Raw genomic sequence first — 24272 nt, 5'->3', positions numbered from 1 at the left:
TCCATCCTTATTTAGTGTATGGTTGTTCATTGTATGCAAGCAATTTTTCTAGTCATGTAAAAAGGGTCCAGATTATGCAGAATAAGGCAATTATAAGTTTGGGTGAGTATCTTGCGTGTGGTAGTACTAGAGATAGTTTTAGAGATTTACATATTTTGAATATCGATTTTATTAAATCTCAACAGATTTTAATTTTTGTATACCAGGTTTTAAATGGATTGTCTCGTCAATATTTTAGAAGTTTTTATCGATATAGTTCAAATTATCACGATTATTCTACTAGGAACTCTGATCAGCTGACTAGTGAAATCAGGCATACAACGCGATCTGGGTTTGTGATTAAACATGTAGGTGTTGTTATTTGGAACTCAATTCCAGAGAGTGTTAGGTGTTCTGAAAACCTTATGTTATCTAAAGTAAGAATAAAAAATTATTTTTTGAATAAATTATAAATTACATTGGTTAAATTTTTATCCCTTTTTTTATGATGAGAGATGGCTGTTTAGAGATTGTATAGTGTTTCGTATGTTTTTTTTTTTTTTTTTTTTTTTTTTTTTTTTTTTTTTTTTTTTTTTTTTTTTTTGCGTATTTCTTTGATTTTGAATGAATAGTTATCATTTATTTGTTGTAGTTTTGCTGCTGAACAGGGGCATTTTAGGTCCCTAAATTGAGCAGTATATTATTGATTGTAAGTGCAATTTTAGTAATTTTTATTTGATGAAATAAACGCATACCTACCTACCTAAAAAACTCACATCGATCTTTACTTAGGCAGTGTTATTGTGCTCTCTATGTAAATAATCGCCAGCGGGGCTAAAATGTTGTACCTTGAATTGTTGTAATTGTTGTATCGACCTTCAACATAGGTATTAGCATCATTGTACATCTTACTCCGTTGATTTCCATAGCTTTTATCGAAGCGAACTCATGTCCTTTCTAGATGTGTTTGAAGGTTCTGAAACATATAAGCATTACATGTGGCCGCTTGACGATCATATGGTGTAACTCTGCGATTATCTTTGTCTTTTTGGAACACTGCAACATGATGTGACAACTCTTCTCGATTACTTTTGTTCAATCTGGGGTCATAACAGCAACGACACTTTACTTTTTAATCATCCGCTGAAAGGAAAAATTATTTTTATTGCATTGGAAAACCAAAGTGGTATTATAATATTCCATGTTTATTAATCATATATCTGGTGGCTGGATTCAACTTCACTCCGCATGGCTTGTGAATAATCCCATTTTAACTCCATTATCATCAAATATAACCTATACTGCCTGTTTAATTTCTGTCCAATCAGGATTATAAGTCAAGATGGTGGAGAAAGCTGGTTATCCACGGTGATGAACGATTGATTTCGCATTTGTAGAGTTGTCAGCCATAGTAGCATCTTGATCCAGGGAACGAGGATGGCAGTGTTACCTTTGTTTCTTGCTTTGTCCAGTTGCTATGAAGGTAAATAATTTACAACTATTGATGGTTCGATCATCGCTTAGGCTAAATGAAGCTGAAGCAAAACGTGAGTTAAAGTTTTGGATTTGTATTTTGAACTTATTAACAAATGATGTTGTAAAAAGCCAAACTAATTCATTTGAAAACTATGAAAGTTGCAATAAATTTCAACCAAGTAAGTAATAATCTCCAAATGCATTATATTTACTTGTTACTCTTTGTTTGAGGAAGCTGAGAACTCCACTGTGAATTATTATAACGTAGAAGGGTTCCAATGATTAAAGATTGTGTATTTTATGGTTTATTTTTGGTTAGTACTAGGTTTTGATGCATAGCTTGTTGCCGTCTAACGTTGCAAAAGAGTTTTTCTTTAAATCACAAATTGTGAAGTGCTTTGTTTTCGCTTGCGATTCGTTGTGATAGTTGTTATATTTTTAAAACTGCCTATTTCGTTGTGCATCGTTTAGCTTGTGAATCATTATAGTTTTATTTGTCACGTGTCTTCTAACCACCGATTTTGATGTGCATCAATTGCTTTAGTCATATCTTGTGAATGATTATTGTTACACATCTTTTACCCACAGATTCAGCTGTTAATTTTTTCAAACAACGTAATATTTTTAGCGATTGTGAATTTATATTTTTTGGATCTTCAGTTAAGCATATTTTGTCAAGAGTTGTTTATCTTAAAGTGAGTTTTGAAACAGAACCAACTCATTGGGATTTCTCAACGTTGTATGTATTCACTGCAAAGTCATTTTATTTCCTCGGTAAATGTAATTCATTTGAGATTGCTGCTTGCCTGGTCGAATTGCATTAACACATTCACTGTCTCCAAGTAAGGTTGTTTTCCTTTTTTCACAATGTCATACTCTCTTTTTAGTTCCACAAACGGATTTTAAGCTTAAATTCATGTTTCGCTTTATATACACTCAACGTAAGCGATGGTTGAAAACATCAGTAGTCGTAACGTTTGTAGTTTCAAAGTAGCTGAACAAATTTATCTCACAAGTACTTTGATGTTAAATCCTCCATAAACCATTGAAGGTAATTTTGAGCCACCTTCAAAAGACCAAATGTACTTTTTAAACCCCAAAAATACTCCTGAAAATCACCTTGCGCATCACCTAAATCGTGAAATCCTTAGTACCTTAATGGCTTTAATGGAAGATATATTACAAGACTGAAACTATTATGCAAAAGGATGTAAATAGAATGAAGTCGCCAGAAGCAGAGAATGATGCAAGTTTTTTTTTTTTTTTTTTTTTTTTTTTTTTTTTTTAAATAAAAAACGACCTCTAAACACGAAGGTCAATGGTGTTAATTATTGACGGTTAAACCTTCTTGCATATAATGAAGTACGTATTGCTCTTACTCTTAATGCTGACCATAGTTTTCCATCAAATAAAATATTTGTAAAAGAGTGTGGCAAAACTGTTGTCAGTTTCAAAAACTTGACCATCATGTGGAGCTCTTTACCTACCCATTGTTTCAGCCAACTGGAACTTGTCAAGATAAATCTTGGGCATGTCAATGCAAACATCTTGTGTATAATATCCAATAGGTCTATTTATTTATAATTATATCTAATAGATTTTTTTAGATATAATTATTTACAGACCGGGGGGATTAGGTGAGTATAATTTTTTTTAATTTCCATTTGTTTTTTAATTTCCGTGGTAGTTTCTGACCATTTTCTGTACTAGCCGAAATAAGCTGTGTCAACGCTGCTCTTTAGATCTGCCCATTTCCAAAAGAAACAGAAGTTAGGCCCTAAGATTTGTGTTTGTCGGAAGAATACGCGGAAGTTAGACACTGAGAAGCTTAACTTGAGATGGGAATAGATGTAGCCAGATTTTCTGGTGATATTGATGAAGATCTCTTATGCCCTATCTGTTCAAATGTCTTAGAAGACCCTCTCCAGGTATGCAGGTTTTGGCTATGCAGAACTAGCCTAACAAGTTGTTGAAACAGCATACTTTTGATCTCTTTCTAAAGGATAAATCTCAGGTGTTTGTAGGATTTTTGGTAAAATTCTAGTTAACTGACTTCTTGCTATCTCAGAAAGGGTTTAGGTTAGGAAAATGAAATTTTCAGGGATGAATCTGCAGACTAAAGTATGTCCTTGGAAGGTATTTTGAAGAAACTACCTCCACTCCTTCTCCCTCTAGAGGCCCCTGACCTTTGATGACCTTTAAAAATATGTGGTTTATAAAAGTGAAACCTTGCAAAATAGATCTTCTGCTTAATTGAAGTACAACAAAATTGTTTTCAGCTTCATAACTTTACTCAATTCCATTTTATAAGGCTTTAAAGATATGCAAATACATTTCCTAAATTTTGAAAAAAAACATTGATATGGCTCAAAATTCTACTCAAATAACAGGAATTGCATTTTCAGAACTAAAGGTAGAGAAAAAGCAACTAGTAACTAAAAATTAAAGTAAAATGTTGTTTTGTCAAAATTTTAATAGGTATAGACCTGTCATGTAGGCAAATTTCAGGGCCCTATGGAGGGAGAAGGAGTGGAGGTAGGTACTTTAAAATACCTTCCCGGGGCATACTTTAGCCTGTAGACACATCCCTGAAAGTTTCATTTTCCTAACCTAAACCCTTTCCAAGATAGCAAGAAGTCAATTAACTAGAATTTTACTGGATTTTTGTCTAGGGTAATAATAAGTCCTCTTAAGAAGGAGGTAGCCTATGCTAGTTCATAAAGAAATGCATTTTCATGTTGCTAAATTTATGCTCACTTTTATGTTTTGGATTGCAATTTGACAATTCTTCCCCAACCTCTGTCCTGTGGTGGTGCAGTGGGTTTGACCTTAGCTTGGTAATACAGGACCCAGAGATGGAATCATGCTGCAGTAATGCACTGCAGGGCCAACACAGGGACCTGAGTAATCAAGACACATTAATCTGATACAATACCCCAACCTCTTCAAGTTTCATTTTCCTAACCTAAACCCTTTCCAAGATAGCAAGAAGTCAATTAACTAGAATTTTACTGGATTTTTAGTCTAGGGTAATAATAAGTCTTCTTAAGAAGGAGGTATGCTAGATCATAAAGAAATGCATTTTCATGTTGCTAAATTTATGCTCATTTTTATGTTTTGGATTGCAATTTGACAATTCTTCCCCAACCTCTGTCCTGTGGTGGTGCAGTGGGCTTGACCTTAGCTTGGTAATATGGGACCCAGAGATAGGGTGGTTTTATATTTTAATGAGCTTGTGTTGTGATTTTATCTTAAAGGGGGTTTGCGTTGAGTTGCTTGGGACACTTCTAAGTCTTAATAGCTTAATGTGGATATGGGAGCTAAATTATTAATAAAATAAAAAGGCTTCGTATAGAATCCCCGGTAACCTGGGAGACAGAAACATCTCAGTGTTGTTTGAGGTCTCCTGAAACAAATATAGATTCCCTTGGGACCGTACCTGAAAGCTAGAGGAACTGTACCTGATGCCCTAATACATAGACAAAAGATGATTAAATACAATAAGGTTTATTTACTTACAATATACAACTATTGACAAAACAGCTTCAATGACTTATTGCATGAAAAGGTGAACATGAGCAAAATTGATCTTGACAATTCGAATCCTTCCTTCAGACTACCATTTGCCCTTGTGTTGGGCTCATATATCCAACGCGCGCACTTGCCGGACAGGCTTGGTGACCTGCGGAAGTTGACCTCCACTACTATTGGTAATATTTAATCATGTGACTAGTCACGCATCCAAAAGCTGTTCTTATGGCAAGGATTTCTCTTTTGGTTTTGAGAAAAACCCATAGGTCAGAATAACTGGTTACTTAACTTGTTGAGTAACATTTTTTTTATCTAAATGCACGTAATCCAACCGCGTTGGACTATGCAGACTGTTGAAAAACTCAGGGGTCAGAATAACTGGTTACTTGACTTGTTAAGTAACTTTTCACTTATCTAAATGCATGTAGTCCAACTGCGTAGGATTATGTAGACTTGTTAAATTTAGCAACTGTTAAATTCTAAATGATTTTATTCAAAACTTTTTCAAATTGAAATTTACTAAAGGGGTGTGACTGAGAAATTTAGTCCTGAATTTAAGAGTTCCTAGAAGAGTATGGATGAGAGATTTGGTCCTATATTTGAGGATTCCTAAGGGGATGTGAATGAGGGATTTGGTCCTGAATTTTATAGAGGGGAGGGGGCTGGTCTATATGTTACAGAATCATGCTGCAGTAATGCACTGCAGGGCCAACACAGGGACCTGAGTAATCAAGACACATTAATCTGATACAATACCCCAACCTCTTCTAATGGTCTCATATAGCACTAGGCTGTATTAATAAACTAACAGAAAAAGGATCAAATAACTGCTTTATAATATTAAAAAAGTAGCTTATCAGTGAATCATTTCCTCATTTTCTTCCAGTTTTCAGAAGTTTATGAATCAGCTTCCATCAGTTAGGCTATTATCTTTCATAGCCTAAGGCTATATAAGACTATTAGAGGGGGCTTAGGAAAAATTGTCAAAAGTGCAAATCAAACCATAAAATGAGCATAAATATAAGCTAGTAACTTAACAATGCATCTATCTTGCTGAAGTATGTCTCCTTCTTAAGAAGTCTTAATCTAGACCTTACCCAGTTTAGACTTTTCACTCTCAGAAGAAAAAGAAAACATAATTTAAGAAGCTACTGTAAAATATTATAAAATGTTCAGGCTACTTAGGCTAGCCTATATCATTCATTAATAGCCTACATACAACCAAACTTCATTCTTACTCTCCTTAGTATAGCATAGACAAATTTTATATGCTTGATGAATTTTTAATAGTAGCCTATGCCTTTTTTCTCCTTATACCTTTGAATCTAGAAGTAAAAAATCAGGAGGAAAGAGACATGCTACAGCTAAGAGAGACAAACTTTTAGATTACTAATTTTATATTCATTTAGTTTTTGCTTCCTTTTTTGACAATTTATCCCAACTCCCTCTATTAATCTCATATAGGCTTAACCATAGGCTATACAACCATCTCAAGTAACCCAGAGTTTCTGAAGTTCTGAAGAGTTCCAGAGTCTCTTAACCCATCTCAAGAGTTTATTTAACCCAGGCTTTTACAAGTAAGCAATTACTACTAGAGCACAAGCAAAGGAATCATAATATGGGCTAAGGTCAATTACTACATCTCCCTTCTTTTAACCATGAATGACATGACTCATGTTTGTGTCATTTTCACACCATACTGATGCAGAGAGGGGCATCACTAAAATTTATTTATGTTGCAAGAAGGTGCTAGACTTGCTTCTCTTGTGTGTATTTTTGGTGTGCATAACAGTTATGCACTAATCAATTCTACTCTCACACTCTTCTTAACAAAGTACAATAAGGCACTAGGCTCACTTTCCACTACACATAACTATTTACAGGTTCAATCTCTTTGGTGGCCTCTATCAGTCCTCCAAACTGTGTTCTGGTGCCAACTTGGGAACCAGATACTGTTTCATGATGCTGAACTGAGGATTCCAATTGGGTGGTCTCTGTCCCCAACTGTTCTATTTGCAAGGAGCAGAGCAGTGTAGGAACATCTGTAGAGTGGACTTACTGGCCATGGAGGTGATTTCTGAAGCAGAACAGCCTTGTTTGAAGTAGTAAATGGGGTCAAAACTATGACAGTTTGACTACTAAGTTCTTTTGTCCCAGAATCATTACCAAGGCAGTTTGGGAGATGTATTTTGTTTTATCTGATGACAGATCCATCCTTTGTCTTGACTATGTAAGACTGCAGAGACTTGGATTGGGCAATTACTCTTGCTGTGCTCCACATCCCACCTAGAGTTTTCTGCACATAAACTTGATTTTCCCACCATTACTGATGGTAACAACCTTGACACCATGTTTTGACAATGCTTCTATTGTCTCTGAAGAACCATACATTTCTCCAAGAACTTATGACTGCTGACCAATTTTTGTTTTAAGTGGCCAGTGGTACATGACAGAAAAGACCTCAGTTAACTACTCATTAGAAGTTGGGATGGTAAGGCTAGTCTGTCCATGGGTGTGCTCCTGGATTTAATGACTCCTAAGCATGGGTCTTCACTATTTTCTGAGACCTTTGTCATGAGATTCTTAGCTGTCTGGGCACAAGACTGTTGGACTGGGGATATGTAGAGCTTGATCTCCTGTGAGCAAATCCCCAAGTTTTGGCAAACTCTTGAAATTCAACTGAGCAGTACAGAGGGCCACTGTCAGACATTAGTATAGATAGGATGTCATATCTTGCAAAGTGGGATTTGAGTTTAGAGATGATGGCCTTTGATGTAGTGGAGCTGAGTTTGTCCACATCAAAAAGTGGCTATTATAGTCACAGTCACAAGATAGTCAGTATTGTTCAATGTGAATAGGTTGGATGAAACTTTTTGCCATGGAAGAATTGGTATCTCATGATTGATCATAGGCTCTTTCTGGTTTGATGACATTTTCTGGCACAATGTGGGCAACTCTGGACATACTGCTCTGTGTCTGCATTTAGGCCTGGCCAGTAAACCAGCATTTGAGTGCTGTGCATGGTCTTTTCCATACCAAGATGTGCAACATATAGTTGTTTCAAGATGTCTTGCTGTAATTCCTTGGATATGACCAATCTCATCATAAGCCTCTGTCAGTCACATTTTCTTGCATTTTGGCCAACCTTTGTGGACTGTTTTCAACAGAATCCTCAATTGACTTTCTCTGGCAATTTCTTCCTGGATCCATGGAATTTTCTTATTGCTTACTAGTAGGTGTCTAGATATCTAATACATACATGACTATCTCTGTCTCTAGTTTCTCATCAATATCAGAAAGGTGCAGGCAAGAAAGGGCATTGGCCTTTTTCATTTCAGAGCCTGGTTGGAACTGTACTATGTTAGGGGAGAGGATGCACTTTCAGGGTTATAATTATTATGTTGAAAAGGAGCATAAGATAAAGAATCTAACAATACAATTTGTACTTTATGTTCATATTGTGTATAGCTTATGGATATATAGAGGAGGGGGAGGGGAATGAATCATCTACTGGGTTTCCACAAAGTCTGGATACATGCAAATTTGGATATCTTATTTGTTAATGTTAATTTTTATTATCTGATCAAATTATGGCTCTGTCTGAAAAAGAAAGACTTGAGTTGGTACTCCCAAGTGGTGAGGGGAATTTGTAGGGGTTGAACTTTCCAGGGGAAATTTGCCAGAATTCCTATATGTAGTTCTTTTTATTTCTCTGTTATGGAGGGGAATTTTCAGCATGATCTGAAAAACTATCAGAAATTAATATATTTTGTTAAATTAAATTATGCTAAGAATAACCTTTCAAGCAGAATCATCCACAAGAAATTTTCTGGTGGGAAAACTCAGTGAAAAAGGTGTTGATTGGTGTAAATTTTTCTGGAGGCAGGGGGACATTTTATATTGGAGGAACTCACCATGAAGGCAAATTTTGTGGGGGTATGCAATTTTCCTTGGAGGGGAGCTGGATTTCCTGGTATTATTTAAAAAAATGATCAGAGATTAAGTTAAAAAATGTTTTTTAACTGAAAGTAAGGAACAACATTAAAACAAACAGAAATTCTTACATATATGAGGTGGTATGCTCCCTCTCAATATGCTGATCTTTATGCTAAAGTTTGATTTTCCTTCCAGTTCTCTAAGAATAACGCCTGAAACACCAGGGTGTTCATTGAGAACAATAAGAAGCATTTTTAAAAGCACTTAAAAAATTAGGAGGGGGCTATCTTTTTCATATGTGGAATACTTTCTATTTGTTTTAAGGTTGCTATAAAAAATAATTTTTATTTGTTTTAAGGTTGCAAATGTTGACCATGAGGTACAAAAACTCTTTTGTTCCCTATTTTGTTTTGCATTTTAATAATTGATTTAACTTTGTAATTATGTTTATCCCTTAACATCTGTTTTATCATTGTAATTGTTCTGATGTGCTTATGCTAGCTTGTGTGCTATTTTAGCTAATAAATCATATTCTATTCTATTCTATAAAAAAGCTGGAATCTTAAACTAAAATAATATGACAACAACATATATAAAACTAAAACATCATAAAAGATAAATATACAATTAATACTCACATATAAAATTACCTAAGCTCATGAAGTAACCTATGCTATGCTAATTACCTATGCTATGCTCATGAAGCTACAAAAGTAACTGCAAGTTACTTGTTTCATTCTGGTGAGCTGTTAATCTTAACCTTTACCTTATGCAGCACCATTAAGTCATTGCAGCATCCTTGGGTAGCAAGGAATAGAAATGGAAGGCTAGAAAAGCTCAAGAATTTCCAAACCTTAGGCTACTTAAACTTTTGGGAATAGATCCAGGTTTTTTATTATCCCTTTTGAAGGTATTTTGATGTACCTATGTGCAGCCCTTCCCTGACCAAGGGGCACAGACGCTTTTCAATGCTTATGCAATAAAAATAAAACCCTCAGAAATTGATCTGGGGTAAGATACCCAGTAGTCTGATAGCTAGCATAATCCCCACTTTAGCAGTTAAATCACTGCAAAATTTCAATTTTACCAACTAGAAATTATAATGTTTTACCATTGATTCAGTCTAGATTTTCTTAATAATTGTGTGATTATTTTGAATATTTTAGCCATATACAATGCTGGATATTTTAAATGCAGCTGCTAGCCAATAGTAGAGTCTAATCTTGGAATGCTGCCCAATCTTGGACATAGGATCTTAAAATTAGATCAAAGTATCTTAATCATAGAGTGAATCCTGAACAAATTTTTGACAAGCATTTTGCTTGTCAAAAATTTTTTTTGACAAGCAATGACAAGCAAATTTCAAAAAATTTTTGTCAATGCTTGTCAAGACAAGCATTTTGCAGCAGAATGATTGTTTTTGATTAGGCTAGGCAGTAAGGGTAACTCTTCTCTAAGGTAGTTGTCAATGCTGGATATTTTAAATGCACATACAATACAATGCTGGATATTTTAAATGCACCTGCTAGCGAATAGTAGAGTCTAATCTTGGAATGCTGCCCAATCTTGGACATAGGATCTTAAAATTTGATCAAAGTATCTTATCATAGAATGAATCCTGAACAAATTTTTGACAAGCATTTTGCTTGTCAAAAATTTTTTTTGACAAGCAATGACAAGCAAATTTCAAAAAATTTTTGTCAATGCTTGTCAAGACAAGCATTTTGCAGCAGAATGATTGTTTTTGATTAGGCTAGGCAGTAAGGGTAACTCTTGTCTACGGTAGTTGTCAATGCTGGATATTTTAAATGCACATACAATACAATGCTGGATATTTTAAATGCACCTGCTAGCGAATAGTAGAGTCTAATCTTGGAATGCTGCCCAATCTTGGACATAGGATCTTAAAATTTGATCAAAGTATCTTAATCATAGAGTGAATCCTGAACAAATTTTTGACAAGCATTTTGCTTGTCAAAAAATTTTTTTGACAAGCAATGACAAGCAAATTTCAAAAAAATTTTGTCAATGCTTGTCAAGACAAGCATTTTGCAGCAGAATGATTGTTTTTGATTAGGCTAGGCAGTAAGGGTAACTCTTGTCTAAGGTAGTTGGTCAATGCTGGATATTTTAAATGCACATACAATACAATGCTGGATATTTTAAATGCACCTGCTAGCGAATAGTAGAGTCTAATCTTGGAATGCTGCCCAATCTTGGACATAGGATCTTAAAATTTGATCAAAGTATCTTAATCATAGAGTGAATCCTGAACAAATTTTTGACAAGCATTTTGCTTGTCTAAAATTTTTTTGGACAAGCAATGACAAGCAAATTTCAAAAAAATTTTGTCAATGCTTGTCAAGACAAGCATTTTGCAGCAGAATAATTGTTTTTGATTAGGCTAGGCAGTAAGGGTAACTCTTGTCTAAGGTAGTTGTCAATGCTGGATATTTTAAATGCACATACAATACAATGCTGGATATTTTAAATGCAGCTGCTAGCCAATAGTAGAGTCTAATCTTGGAATGCTGCCCAATCTTGGACATAGGATCTTAAAATTTGATCAAAGTATCTTAATCATAGAGTGAATCCTGAACAAATTTGATCTAAGACAAGCATTGTGCAGCAGAATGATTGTATTTGAATAGGCAGTAAGGGTAGTAAAGTAAGGGTAGTAATAGGCAGTAAGGGTAACTCTTGTCTAAGGTAGTTGTCAAGGAACAAATTTTTCTAAGATTGTAGTCCATCAGCCAAACTGAAATGTTTAAATCTAAACACATCATATCCAAGATTATGCACTGTCTGAGTTCTGAGGGTTTTACCCTAGTTTGCAAATAAAGTATAAAAAGTGTTTTGAGCCTCATACCTTGGTAAAACGTCACTTTAGCAGCTCCTCTAAAACTAAAAGAATCACCTATAAACACCATGGTTAAGTTCTTTCCAAATATCAAGGTCATCTTCCATACAGTACAGTCCATCCCTCCCCACAATGATCCAAAACATGACTCAACAATATATTCCTCTGCTGATTTGAATTTTTTGAAATTCAATTGTGATTTTTTTTTTGTCTTCACAAATTCTTTTTATCATGACACAAAATTTTTTTTGTGTCTTCTTTTTCATCCAGTTCTCCTGTTTAAAAAAACAAAAAAAGAACAGAGTAGAGCATAGGCTTATTTTGTTACAAATGGAAAATAAAAAAAAATACAACAAACAAGAATTGGACCCCTAGGTATTGACTGTTATTAGAATAAAAAATAAATTCCTTAGTTTTAACACATTATGGAAGTAATGAAATACATCAGAATGCACAGAGACAAAATCATGACACTCGTCTTAAAGGCACTGAGTAAAATGGTGACCAGTGTTTACACCCTCCCCCCAGCATTTACCCCCAGCAGAAAATACTGAAATTTGATTTTTGCTTTCCAAATTAGAGAATTTTATTTTAGTTTTTTTTTTAAAGCAAACTGTCCCTTATGTGCAAATATATAGCTCAAATAATATATTTCCCATCTATTCTGTCACTTCTCTTTGTCTTGTCTCTTGCTAAGCTGAAGGAAATGAACAAAGAAACCAGTTTTTTCTTGAGTTTTACAAAGCGTAAATTTGAGTGACTAGTGTATAATACATAAGTATCAAAATTCCTTCCCCCTATGGAAAATAAAAACAAAACAAAAGTCTTATAAAATTCTCAAATTTGAAAAGCCTTATTTTCCACTGGAGAGTGGAAAATAAGGGGGATCTTCTGGGGGGGGGGGGTAAACGCCTAGAACTAAGTAAAACACTTTTTACAAATGCCATGAATATTATGGTTCTGTATACTGTCTTTATACTTTTCTTGCATTCAAGACTTATGCCAATTCAGATTTACATGAACAATTCATTCACAATATTGGATAAAAATATTGATTGAAATGACCAAAAATATCAATAACAATGGAAAAAACCTGGTAATCCAGTTAATAGAATTATGGTGCATATTCTACAAAAGAATGGCATTGTTTTAGTGTTTTTCTTTTACTTATTTATTTATCCTTTCACGTCCTGGCTGGATGGGTTGGTGCGCTGGATTCGGATCTCTTGTCTGAGAGGACGCGGGTTCGAATCCCAGTGCACCCAATTCTTCAGTTTGGGACGAGGGTCAGTGGCGTGACTCTGTAAGCTTAGCCAGTGTCGACCCAGCTCTAAATGGGTACCTGGAGAAATCTGGGGAAGGTAAACAGGAAGGGTGTGCCAAAGCAAAGGATGGCTGGCCCCCAGCCCCCCATTGCACTTCCTGGCTGAAGGGCCAAGAAACGGAGATCAGCACCGCCGGTACGGACTGTAAAGTCTAACGCCGTATCCTTTTATATCCAGGACCATCAGAAAGAGGGGGGGAAGTCTATTGTCAGAAAAACAATATGATATTTAGAACAACTATACAATAAGGAATCTAATGGCAATGCTCTTTTATTTATTAATATTTCCTTTAGGAGGGTCACTAAATTATGATTCTGCCCCTACTTGGGGTCAGTTACAATTTATAGGCCAAGGTTTTAAAAATTCGAAAATCTTTTTTTTTAGATTTAAAATATTATTAAAAAATATTACAGGCAAACATAGAGTGTAATGTCAAAATTAAGCTGAAACATTTTTTTTCAAAATTTTTACCTGTCATCTCCATAATCTTTAAACCCCCTAGTGATAAGGGACAAGTAGGAACAATAGCTTGCTAACACCTTTTGGGGTTTTATTTTATGCCTAGATTTATCCCTGGGAGTCTTGTTCACTTAACAGGGGCAGTTTCCAAGAATATAAAAAGTCCATTAACTAGAATTTTATTTTAATTTAGCATGTTTTACATTACTTAGCTAGAATCAAGATCAACTATCCACTTGATTTGTCTTCTTTTTTTTTAGTATGCTAAATGATCATTTAAATCAACAATGGTTGAAAAGTCTTTGAGTGCCCACTTTAGACGAAACTAATTGGAAATAAAAGCTCAAGAACAAAAAGTAACTTTAGATAATATGAGTCAAAAAAAGAAAAAGAAGAACAAAAAAACAAAAAAAGAAACACACCAAGGCTCAACAATTTGACCAAAGAAGAAACTTACATAACTGTTTAACATGGGTTGTAGCACATGGGTTCTTCTCAGCTATCTGGTCAACTTACCAGCGTTCACTCCCAAACGCTTGTCCAAAACATTCATTCCGCTACTCATACAGCTCTTCATACTCGGATACAAAACGAAATAAATTCTCATTCACACATAGGGCAAAAATAGGAGCCAGTCACCAGCCTAAACTTTCCTAAAAATTTTCTTCTCTCACCTAAATCCAAACTAACCCCTCTTACCAACAATATATTTTCCAAATCCTCTTCATTCAACCCAAATTTACCTCAAAAACCTCAAAGACATAGATTGGTCCTTGTGAGCTTGCCATGCTTGTTTTTATTGGTTGTTTAGTGTTTGCTGGACCTCTTTCCATACTGACACGCTTTCATCCATTGGGCCCTTTCCTTCATTCCATATCTCTGGGTGGCCACAAAGGTCCAGTATTTTCTTGGCCATGAATCACGTCTACTGTCATTCAAGGTCTCCAAAGAAGCCACACTCTAGTTAGCCTCATTATTGTCTCTCAGAAATTCACCATTCTAACCAATCTAATACTCCTTAAAGTGAAAAGCCTCAAATCGCCTGTCAGTACCACTGAACTAAATGAATCCTTCAACCCTAAAATTCTCTTAAAATATCTTAGCTGAACTACTTCTAGCTTAGCTGCTTTAGAAAAACCCCAAACCTCAGAACCCCAATGTAGACTAGAAGCTATTTTTGTCTGGAAAACTCCTCTGGATCCTCAAGTCAGCTAGCTGACCTAAATTACATTACTTACCTGATCAAAAGCATATTTATTAGCTTATTACCCCATAAATTATAATCTTCTATATTCCTAGACATCCCCCTTAATGCACTAAACTTAACACCCATATAAACAAAGTCTTCTTTAACCTCTAACATAATTCCTCCAAAATTAAAGTCATCCCCAGAATCAACATTCCCTTTGCTCCTAAATACTAATACTACTGATTCTTAGCATTCAACTCTAAAATCCTTCTTTTCTAAGTAATTTTTTATTACTAATTGCTATTGCTCTAATTTTATTAGAGCAATTTTATTAATTTTATTTTTATTTAATCTATTTTTATTGCTCTAATTGCTTCTGAAGATAATCTCTACTATCTGCCACTAGAACTATGTCATCTGAAAATAACATACATGATATCCTGAACCAACCAAAGATACATAAGGAGCTCCATTAATTTTCATAAAACTATCTAAATCACTAACAAACAAGGAGAAAAGCTTAGGAGATAAAGTACATCCTTGTTTCACACCCACATGCAGCATAACCAGTCTTGAAGAATTTCCAAAATCTTCTCAACAAATGTCACGCCCAGATATATATATATATATATATATATATATATATATATATATATATATATATATATATATATATATTTATATATATATATATATATATGCTATTAAATAAAAAAAAACAAGCTTTTTTAACAGAAAGTAAGGAGTGGCATTCAAACTTAAAACGAACAGAAATTACTTCGTATATGAAAGGGGCTGCTCCTCATCAACGCCTGCTCTTTATGCTAAAATTTGATTCTTTCTCTTAACTCTACTTTTTAAAACAGTAAAAAAAAACTTTAGCGTAAAGAGCGGGGCGTTGATGAGGAAGCAGCCCCTTTCATATACAAAGTAATTTCTGGTTTCGAAGGCATAGATGCATAATTTAAGGCCAGATATATGGCTTCAAAAGAGGGAGAGGATACTGGTTACATTAGTTACCTGTGCATATGTCAGGATTGGTGATTGGAAAATTGAACGTTTCTACTCTTTTGTTGCATTAGTTTCATATTTATTTCTTCATATTTATTTCTTTTATAGCTTCATATTTATCTCTTATCAAACACATAAGTCCTTTTACTTCTTGTTCATAACCCTTTGGCCTTCTACCAACCCACCAGTGCTGTCATTAACCATATCTTCTCCTATTCTTGTGATCCAAAACACATTAACCTTCACATATCAGAAAACACCTTCCTTACACCTTAGTTCCTCCAGAGCCATCGTTGGCGCACATGATATAGGTGCCGGCCATTCTCAGATCTTGGTCATATGTTTGTCTCAATGTATGTTTGGGGTGGCCTCTCTTTTTTCTACCGTCTGGCTTCCATTCATAGGTTGCTCAAGGAAGGCGGCTCTCTTCCATACGAAGAACGTGTCCCAGGTATGCCCATCGCCTTCTTTTCAGCAACTCAATGACTGGAGGTTGACCTGTTTTTCTGCGTATTTCTGCATTTGTAATTTTTTGTTACCAGCTTGTATTCAACATTCTTCTGAGGCTCATATTTCCAAATGCAAGGATCCTTTTTTCAAGTTGGATGTTTATTTTCTAACATTCACTTGTGTAAAGGAGAATTGAGAGTACATTGCTGTTGAAGAGTCGAAGCTTCAGTCGCATTGAATATTCATTACTTCTCCAAATAGGCTTCAATCTATTGAAGGCACCTGTAGCTTGTCCAATTCTATGTTTAATCCCGGTCGAGATCTCTCCATCACAATCAATCCAGCTACCCAGGTACTTGGACTCCTGAACTTGTTCTAGATCCTTGTTTTTGCAATGGAGAACAAGTGGCGAGGTTGTGATGGCCATGCTCTTTGATTTGTCAATGTTTATCTTTAGCCTGACATTCTCTGCATTCTCGGTAATAGTGTCAAGTAGCTGCTGCAACCGTTCTTTAGACTCTTCAAGAAGGACAACGTCGTCCGCGAAGTCCAGATCGAACAGTTCAGAGTCCAGATCTGAAAACACAGTCAACCATAATATGTTCCAGAAATATTATTGACTACTTTTTTCTATTCATAACCCGACAGATGTTTTCTACCTATATAAGTTTAAATTGGAGTAATGCTAGTCAGATTTTGAGTGCTGGGGTTCAGCATGTACTTTTAAATAGTTTTTTTTATTGTTGCTAGACATCTGTATGTATTTACTTTATTTTAATTTTGTGTTCATGGATATAACTGTGTATAATTTTTATATTTACATTCAAGGCTCCAACATGTGAACATGCGTTTTGTAATAGCTGTATTACTGAATGGCTAACTAGAAACCAAACTTGTCCTATAGATAGAAGATATTTAACTATTGATGCTCTAAAACCAGTTCCAAGGATTCTGAGAAATCTTCTTTCAAGGTATTTATTCATCTTTATTTGTCAAATACAACAAATAAATAAGGGGATAGATCCTCCATAGATATTGACGGCGCAGAGCGTGCCAACAACCATTGACGTTTCTTGGGACCACATCTATTGGTAAATTGCTCAACTAAGATTAGTTGTTATATTCTCAACTGATGTGTATCTTGTTTAGCTGTATCCTGTATCTACACACCACGAAATTCACATGCAAAAAGATGTTGCAATGATATTAATATCTAGACATAAAATAAATAAATACAGACGGTCACTAGTGTAGAGGAATGAACCAGTGAAGAAACTGAGTGGGAACAGCCACAGGTAATCAAGTGAAAAGGGTAATTTTGATAAAACATGAAGCAATAAAGAAGAATATAACTGATTAAGAGATGTATCTTAAATATATATAATTTCTTCTCCTTGCATAGTACCCTAATCCTAATGATCACAAAATTAATCAGGGGGAAAGATCCTCCAGAGATATTGATGGTGCAGAATGTGTCAACAATTATTGACGTTTTGGTTGTTGGGTCCACAGCTATTAATGAATTGGTCAACTAAGTTTAATTGTTATGCTCTTAACTAGATTGTATTCTTGTTAGCTGTACCTTGGTACTATTCAGCAAGAAATTCAATTACGAGCAGAAGCTGCATGAATATTCTTATTTAGACGTACAAGTGTATTACACATATGAATGCAACTTCAAAAATATGAAAATTCTTGTAACATTAAAAAAGTATACTAACGGCAATGGGAAGTGTTGTAATGGGATTAAGTGAACTTGAAAACATCAAGGTTCAAAATCAAAGTTAGGGTAGCCTTCTGTCTCTCAATTCTCTAGAGACCGTCGATTATCAAAAACCCTTTAAATAGCACTTATTCATTGGCGGAAATAGCAGGTTAATTATACCAACTTGTCAATCTGGTCTCTAGGGGTGTTATCAGAGATTTGACACGATTCTTTCTGACAAAAAAACTTGTAAAAATTTCAGGTAGCTGAAAATATTCTATGGAACTGTTCAAAAACAGGAAAGTACATCGAAAAACGGTTGCAATCATCTTGCAGGTCATTGTCTTCTGCTCATGATAGTACCAATTTTGTTTTGAAAGCAATATCCTTCATAGAGTACATTTGTAAAAAAGAGCTAGACATTTTCTAAGATATCTAAGCAATTGAGGAAATAGAGCAAAATCCTAGCAAACATTTTGTAGCATCCCCAAGAAGCTACGGCCTGATATTAAAAGTGGTATCTTCCGCCAATGAATACTTGAGTACTTTTTAAAAATAAATTTTCGATTTTAACATGGGATTTTCGAGTTCCATCAGTTCACTTAATCACGGCCTTAAACTTAAATAACTTGATGAAATTTAAACTTGAATAGCAAGCCATGGGTTTTAGCTTTTGGTATCATGGCTTAAACTTGCATATTGCCAACCCCCCTCGCCTCCCCCTAGGAATGTTGACCATTAAGGTAACTTAAATCAAGCCTTGAAGTTAACTTGACTGTGTGGTGTGTTGATCTTATTGTTTTCTGCCATATGAGTTGTTAGTAGTAGTACTTTGCGAACCTATTTTGTTTGCATCCTCAATGCTAGTGAGTTTGTACCATGGAAGTGCCAAGTTTTTAAATTACGATGAATCAAAATTGTTAGAACTGAACGTAATTTAGTCAAATTTGTAGTGTTTAAAATAAAATGGTATACCTAACTACCAGTCATTATTTAGGTGAACCCTCATTAGAACTTTTTGCTCAGTAATTTGTTAGTACGATTTTTAATATGAAGCACTGTAAAATGAATTAAATCCATAGCATTTCCTGGCCACTTTTTTTTAGACCGCCACTGTTTGATGCCAAAATCATTACTAATGAGAGAAGATTTTCATTTTTCACTTCATCACTAATGAGAGATAAATAAATCATAATGTTTTTTTAAATAGGGACTTAGGGGAATATTCATTAAATTCTTTATGAACAAGTTCAATTAAAAATCATCTAAGTAAGTATTTTGCTAAACCAATGGACAATAGCAGTGAACCTGGGGTTCTCAAAAGGTTGTGTCTGCTGCCGCTTGTCCTTAAACTAATTTATTCTTGATGTTCTTGGTAATTTAATAATTGTTTGGTCTTTTGCGTCTAAAAGTATAAATAGCATAATTGACTTTTGTTTTTCCTTCTTTTATTATCTAAACTAAAGGCCTAAAATGCTAATAAAGCTTAAAATGCACTACATTGAATGTGGATAAATCCATGACATTATTTTTTAATTAAACTCCAAAAACTCCCAAACACTGTAAACTGAATTGAATCCATAGTATTTCCTGTCCACTTTGAGAGAAGATTTTCACTTTTCAAATCATTGCTAATGAGAGTTTGACCTACGTAATTGTATGGATGGGTAGGGCTAAGGCCTCATTCAAGTACTGATCTATATTAATTACTAATGTAGGAAAATTGTCTTCCTTTTCTCCTTTTGTCCTTTTTTTTCTGTGGTATTTGTTTATTTATGTGTTTGTGCTGTTGCATTGGTGATTCCTTTTTTCATTGTATCTTTTGTTGAGCTTAAAGGGCGTGATTGTGTTTTCACTCTATTGACATTGACAAATTGAACATTTGGGTTGTTAGAATTAATCTAAATTAACAAATTTAGTTTCATTAAATTTTAGTGTCACTGTTTTTGCTGTTGGTTTTTTTCAATAGGATTTGACAGTCAAACTGATATTATAGCTGATATTATATGCTTATTTATATAGATTAAGCTTGATGTGTGACAACGAAAAACATGGCTGCCCAGCAGTTGTAAAACTGGAAGCACTTCAGACACATCTTCTTGAATGTGAGTTCAATCCCAAAAGGCCAGTACCATGTAGCTTAGGCTGTGGAATAACCATACCCTTTGATGAGCTGAAAGACCACAATTGTGTTAGGAGTTTGAGGATTGAATTGGTCAATATGGAGACGAAGGTGGCCACATTACAAACAGAAAACGCTGAAACCAAGTCCAAAATCTCCGAACAAATGAGGCAAATCCAAGTACTGAAGGTAAGTAGTATAGTAGTATGTAAGGTAGTGTGATAGTATAATTTGCAGTGTGTGGCATCACTATGGATAAGGTAATAGCATAATAATGACATTATAGTATAAGCTAAGGTAATGGTAATAGTATAAGGTAAGTAGTATAGTAGTATGTAAGGTAGTGTGATAGTATAATTTGCAGTGTGTGGCATCACTATGGATAAGGTAATAGTATAATAATGACATTATAGTATAAGGTAAGGTAATGGTAATAGTATAAGGTAAGTAGTATAGTAGTATGTAAGGTAGTGTGATAGTATAATTTGCAGTGTGTGGCATCACTATGGATAAGGTAATAGTGTAATAATGACATTATAGTATAAGGTAAGGTAATGGTAATAGTATAAGGTAAGTAGTATAGTAGTATGTAAGGTAGTGTGATAGTATAATTTGCAGTGTGTGGCATCACTATGGATAAGGTAATAGTGTAATAATGACATTATAGTATAAGGTAAGGTAATGGTAATAGTATAAGGTAAGTAGTATAGTAGTATGTAAGGTAGTGTGATAGTATAATTTGCAGTGTCATCACTATGGATAAATGATAAAGTTGTGGCATCACAGTTGTGGTATAAAGAATAGAGGATAAAGTGTGGCACCACTATGGATAAAGTTGTGCCATCATATGAGTGTGCCTCAAGGTATATTGCCCTGAGCTACTCTTAAGCAATATCTTTATCAAGGTGCTCGAAGACTAGCTATCTTCATGATAAAAATAACCAATACAATGACACTGATTTTCCCTTTTTTTTGTATCAAGGAAAGTTAAATTGAACTCTGATTGCCTGAATTCCCAAATAGACAATTGTACAGCGAAACATATCAAAAAACGGAAAAATCAGGAATCTAGTATTCAAGGAAAAGGATCTCCTTACACCTGTGTGTTTAGCACATTGTAACGGAGTGTTTCCGTTACAATGTGCCGAATTTAGAAAAGAAAAGAGAAAAGTGGGTGAAAAATCAGCATAAAAATAAGTTAAAAGCATATGATACCAAAAAGCTTCAAAAGTTGTAACTTCATTTTGGAGGCCCAGTTGTCGTTAGAAATGAATCAAGAGATTATTAATGTCTGAATTCTTATAAACGAAAAGCGTTGTCAAATTCATTTAATTGATTTGTTTTTACTCAGTTTGGGAACACTAACAAAATGTGATGCTACCCTAGGAACTCCAAAAAGAAAATTGGGAAAAAAAGACGAAAACTTTGTGAAATTTTAGTCATACTTATTAATTAAGGTCAACCAGGTACAGAAACCAACCATTTTTCAAATGGTAATACCTGGTAAATAAACCAGGTATATACCAGTAAAATTACCCTAATAAAGTAGACCAGTAACATTAACCATAATAAACCAGGTATACCTGGTTTTACCTGATAAATAAAATACTGGTATTGCCTGGTAATTTTAGGTGTTTAGTGTTATATAAATAAGGTATGTAATATTATAAATTAATATTGTTTTTCAAACTAAATCAACAAGATCTGGTAGAGTAAGATTCCCTTGTTGAATCCAGTCAGGGTAAAAGTAAAAATTAGAAAAAAACTAACAATTTTGTTTAATAATTAATTCATTTAATTATTGGAAAAATGTATTTAGTAAAATTTTATAAGTAAAATGAAAATCCATTTATTTAGTAAAATAGTTTATTAATTAACTTAAGTTAGGTAGTTTAATATAGTTAAATGTTGACTACATAAATTAAACATAAAAAAATTAATAAATAAACTTTACTTAATGAATTGTAAAGAGGGAGTGTGAGATTCATTTGTTTAATATATCATTTGTTTAAGTAAATACAATTTCACGCATGGAATTGTATTACTATTTGTACAAAGCAGTTATTTGGTTTTTCAAAGTTCACTGCTTTATTAAATCTTTCTCACTTTTTCTGTATTTTCATTTTATTTATATTATAAATGGAAAGGCGGTATGGTCTGAGATATTACTCACTACCACTGGCGGATCCAGGGCAATCCGGAAGGACCTCTCCCTCGTTCAAGATTTTATATGGTGCCGTCTTATTATGTTTTTGTCCCTTGTTTCCTCTTTTTTTTTAAAATTAACTGGTCAATTTGGTCAGTTATTGGCCCCTTTGTCACATTGGGCCCCCCGAAGATTTTGCTCTAGATCTGCCCCTGCTCATTACTCATTCTAAGTCCGATCGACTTTAATTTTCTGAATCGAATCAACATGTTTTTAATAAAAAAAAATTCTTCGTTTTCTATTTCTGCGACCCCCTTTTTTTTTTAGCTAAAAATATTGAAAATAACGTTTTTTGAATTTTTCAATGGCACAAAAGAGATTGTTGACAAAAAAAGACAATGAACCACCAGAAAGTAAAACCTCCTTTGCTTTCTGGTCCTTTGCTTGATATCCTACAACTTCTTATTTTAGATGAAAAAAATATAGGAAATTGAGAAGCAATGTAATCAAGAAGAATCTAGGAAATTAACGATATTGCCGGATGTGTCAATAAATTAACAACCGTTAGTTGACAAGAATTAGTCACTTTTCCATAGTCTAATGCTACTGCTACTAACAGCTTACTGGAGGACCTTAGTCTAATGCTACTGCTACTAACAGCTTACTGGAGGATCTTAGTCTAATGCTACTGCTACTAACAGCTTACTGGAGGATGCCTGAGCATGACCTGAGCACCGCCAAGCATGCTCCTCCTCTACTCCAGTCCATTCAAAGCCTCCCTCTGCATGCTCTCAGGAAGTTTTAATTTTCTTTAATTCTATCTTTACGACATCCGCCCACCCCAAATGTGGACCACCTGCTTTCTGTTTAGCTCTAGATGGTTGGCCGAAAGGTACAATATTTGGCAATCTGTCATCCTTCATCCACAAAACGTGCCCTAGCCATCTCTTATGGGCTTTTTGATTACCGAATACCATATTAGATGTAAAAAGATTGTTTTACCCATAAAACTATGTGAGTCTGTAACCATTGTTGTGTTCTTTTCCTAGACCAAATTCACCTAGGCAAGGATGCCATCTATTCCTATTCCTGCCAACAAGGGCATTAAAATCCCCTAATAAGAGTACCATATTTCTACCTGGGATTATGTCTATTTGTCCCAGTAAGTGAAATTCATCTGAATAGTCACTACTCTTTCCATATAGCGTTTCTTTACAGGAGTATATACTACTATGATTGACACTTTGCAAATTTTCGTTGGAAAAGGAGAAACTAGAGTTCTCCCATCATTCATGCCTGATTAAATAAATTCAGTATCAACAAGTCTCGTGATTCCTACCCCTGGGATATGAGTTTCTGAAATTTCTAATCAGATGAGTTCAAAGCATCTGAACTCTTTTGTCAAAATTTCAATACGGTAGTTGTTTGTCAACCGTGTAATGTTCCAAGTTGCAATTTTTACATTACAAAAATCATTGAAATTGCTATGGTCGTAGGAAAAGCAATAAGTCTCGCAATTGCAGGTTAACTCTTCTTAAGTCAACACAAATCGCTTAAGTCAGTTCAGAACCGGACAACAAAAAGTCCTTAGGACCGTTAGTTGTACGGAGGCTTTCTGCAATCATAAGCCTATCTTGATTGGTACTCTGGAATGGAACCGGATTGAACCTGGAATCAAACAGGGATGTCTTCTATCCCCATTTAAGTGTATAATTTTGATGGAATTTTTCCTTAGGAATACGAAAAAATTCAACCTGGGAGCTTAGAATCAAACATGTAATTAAAGCCCCTAGAGCGATTTTACTGATGATCTGATCATTCTAAATTAAAAGATTGGCGAAATAAAGGATGTTTTGAGGGCTCATGTTGCTGGAATACCTTTGAAAATTAATATTAAGAAAACTGAGTCGCTTAGTGACTGGGAATAAATGAATTTGAAGATTGCTGGGTAACAAGAAGATTAATCAAGTAGATGGCTGCACTTACATGGGCAGTAGTATCAGTAAAGATGGCGGATGTGGTAGAATAGCCAAGGCTCAAGGTGGTTTTCACCATTTGACAAAGCTCTTCTATCAACAAGAGT

The 24272-nt window shown here is 34.6% G+C and overlaps 1 protein-coding gene and 1 long non-coding RNA gene across 2 annotated transcripts in view; one reads left to right on the top strand and one right to left on the bottom strand.

Annotated features, from left to right (window-relative positions):
* Positions 1-520: 520 nt before the first annotated feature.
* Positions 521-5420, bottom strand: LOC136027949 (uncharacterized). Its single transcript, XR_010617705.1, has 2 exons — positions 4975-5420; positions 521-1122 (listed from the first exon to the last, which is right to left on the bottom strand). It is a non-coding gene; the product is annotated as an uncharacterized LOC136027949 (long non-coding RNA).
* The window catches only part of LOC136027948 (E3 ubiquitin-protein ligase NRDP1-like), a 55592-nt gene continuing 34521 nt past the window's right edge, over positions 3202-24272 (top strand). The window contains exons 1-3 of the mRNA XM_065705420.1: positions 3202-3383; positions 17045-17187; positions 19944-20232. Coding sequence (XP_065561492.1) covers positions 3294-3383; positions 17045-17187; positions 19944-20232 — 522 coding nt within the window. The 5' untranslated portion in view covers positions 3202-3293. The remainder of the gene's footprint in view (positions 3384-17044; positions 17188-19943; positions 20233-24272) is intronic.

The sequence above is a fragment of the Artemia franciscana genome, chromosome 6, assembly GCF_032884065.1.
Source record: "Artemia franciscana chromosome 6, ASM3288406v1, whole genome shotgun sequence".
NCBI classification, from domain to species: Eukaryota; Metazoa; Arthropoda; class Branchiopoda; order Anostraca; family Artemiidae; genus Artemia; species Artemia franciscana.
Note: the sequence above shows the minus strand (reverse complement) of the source record. Positions and strands in the feature narration are given on the sequence as shown.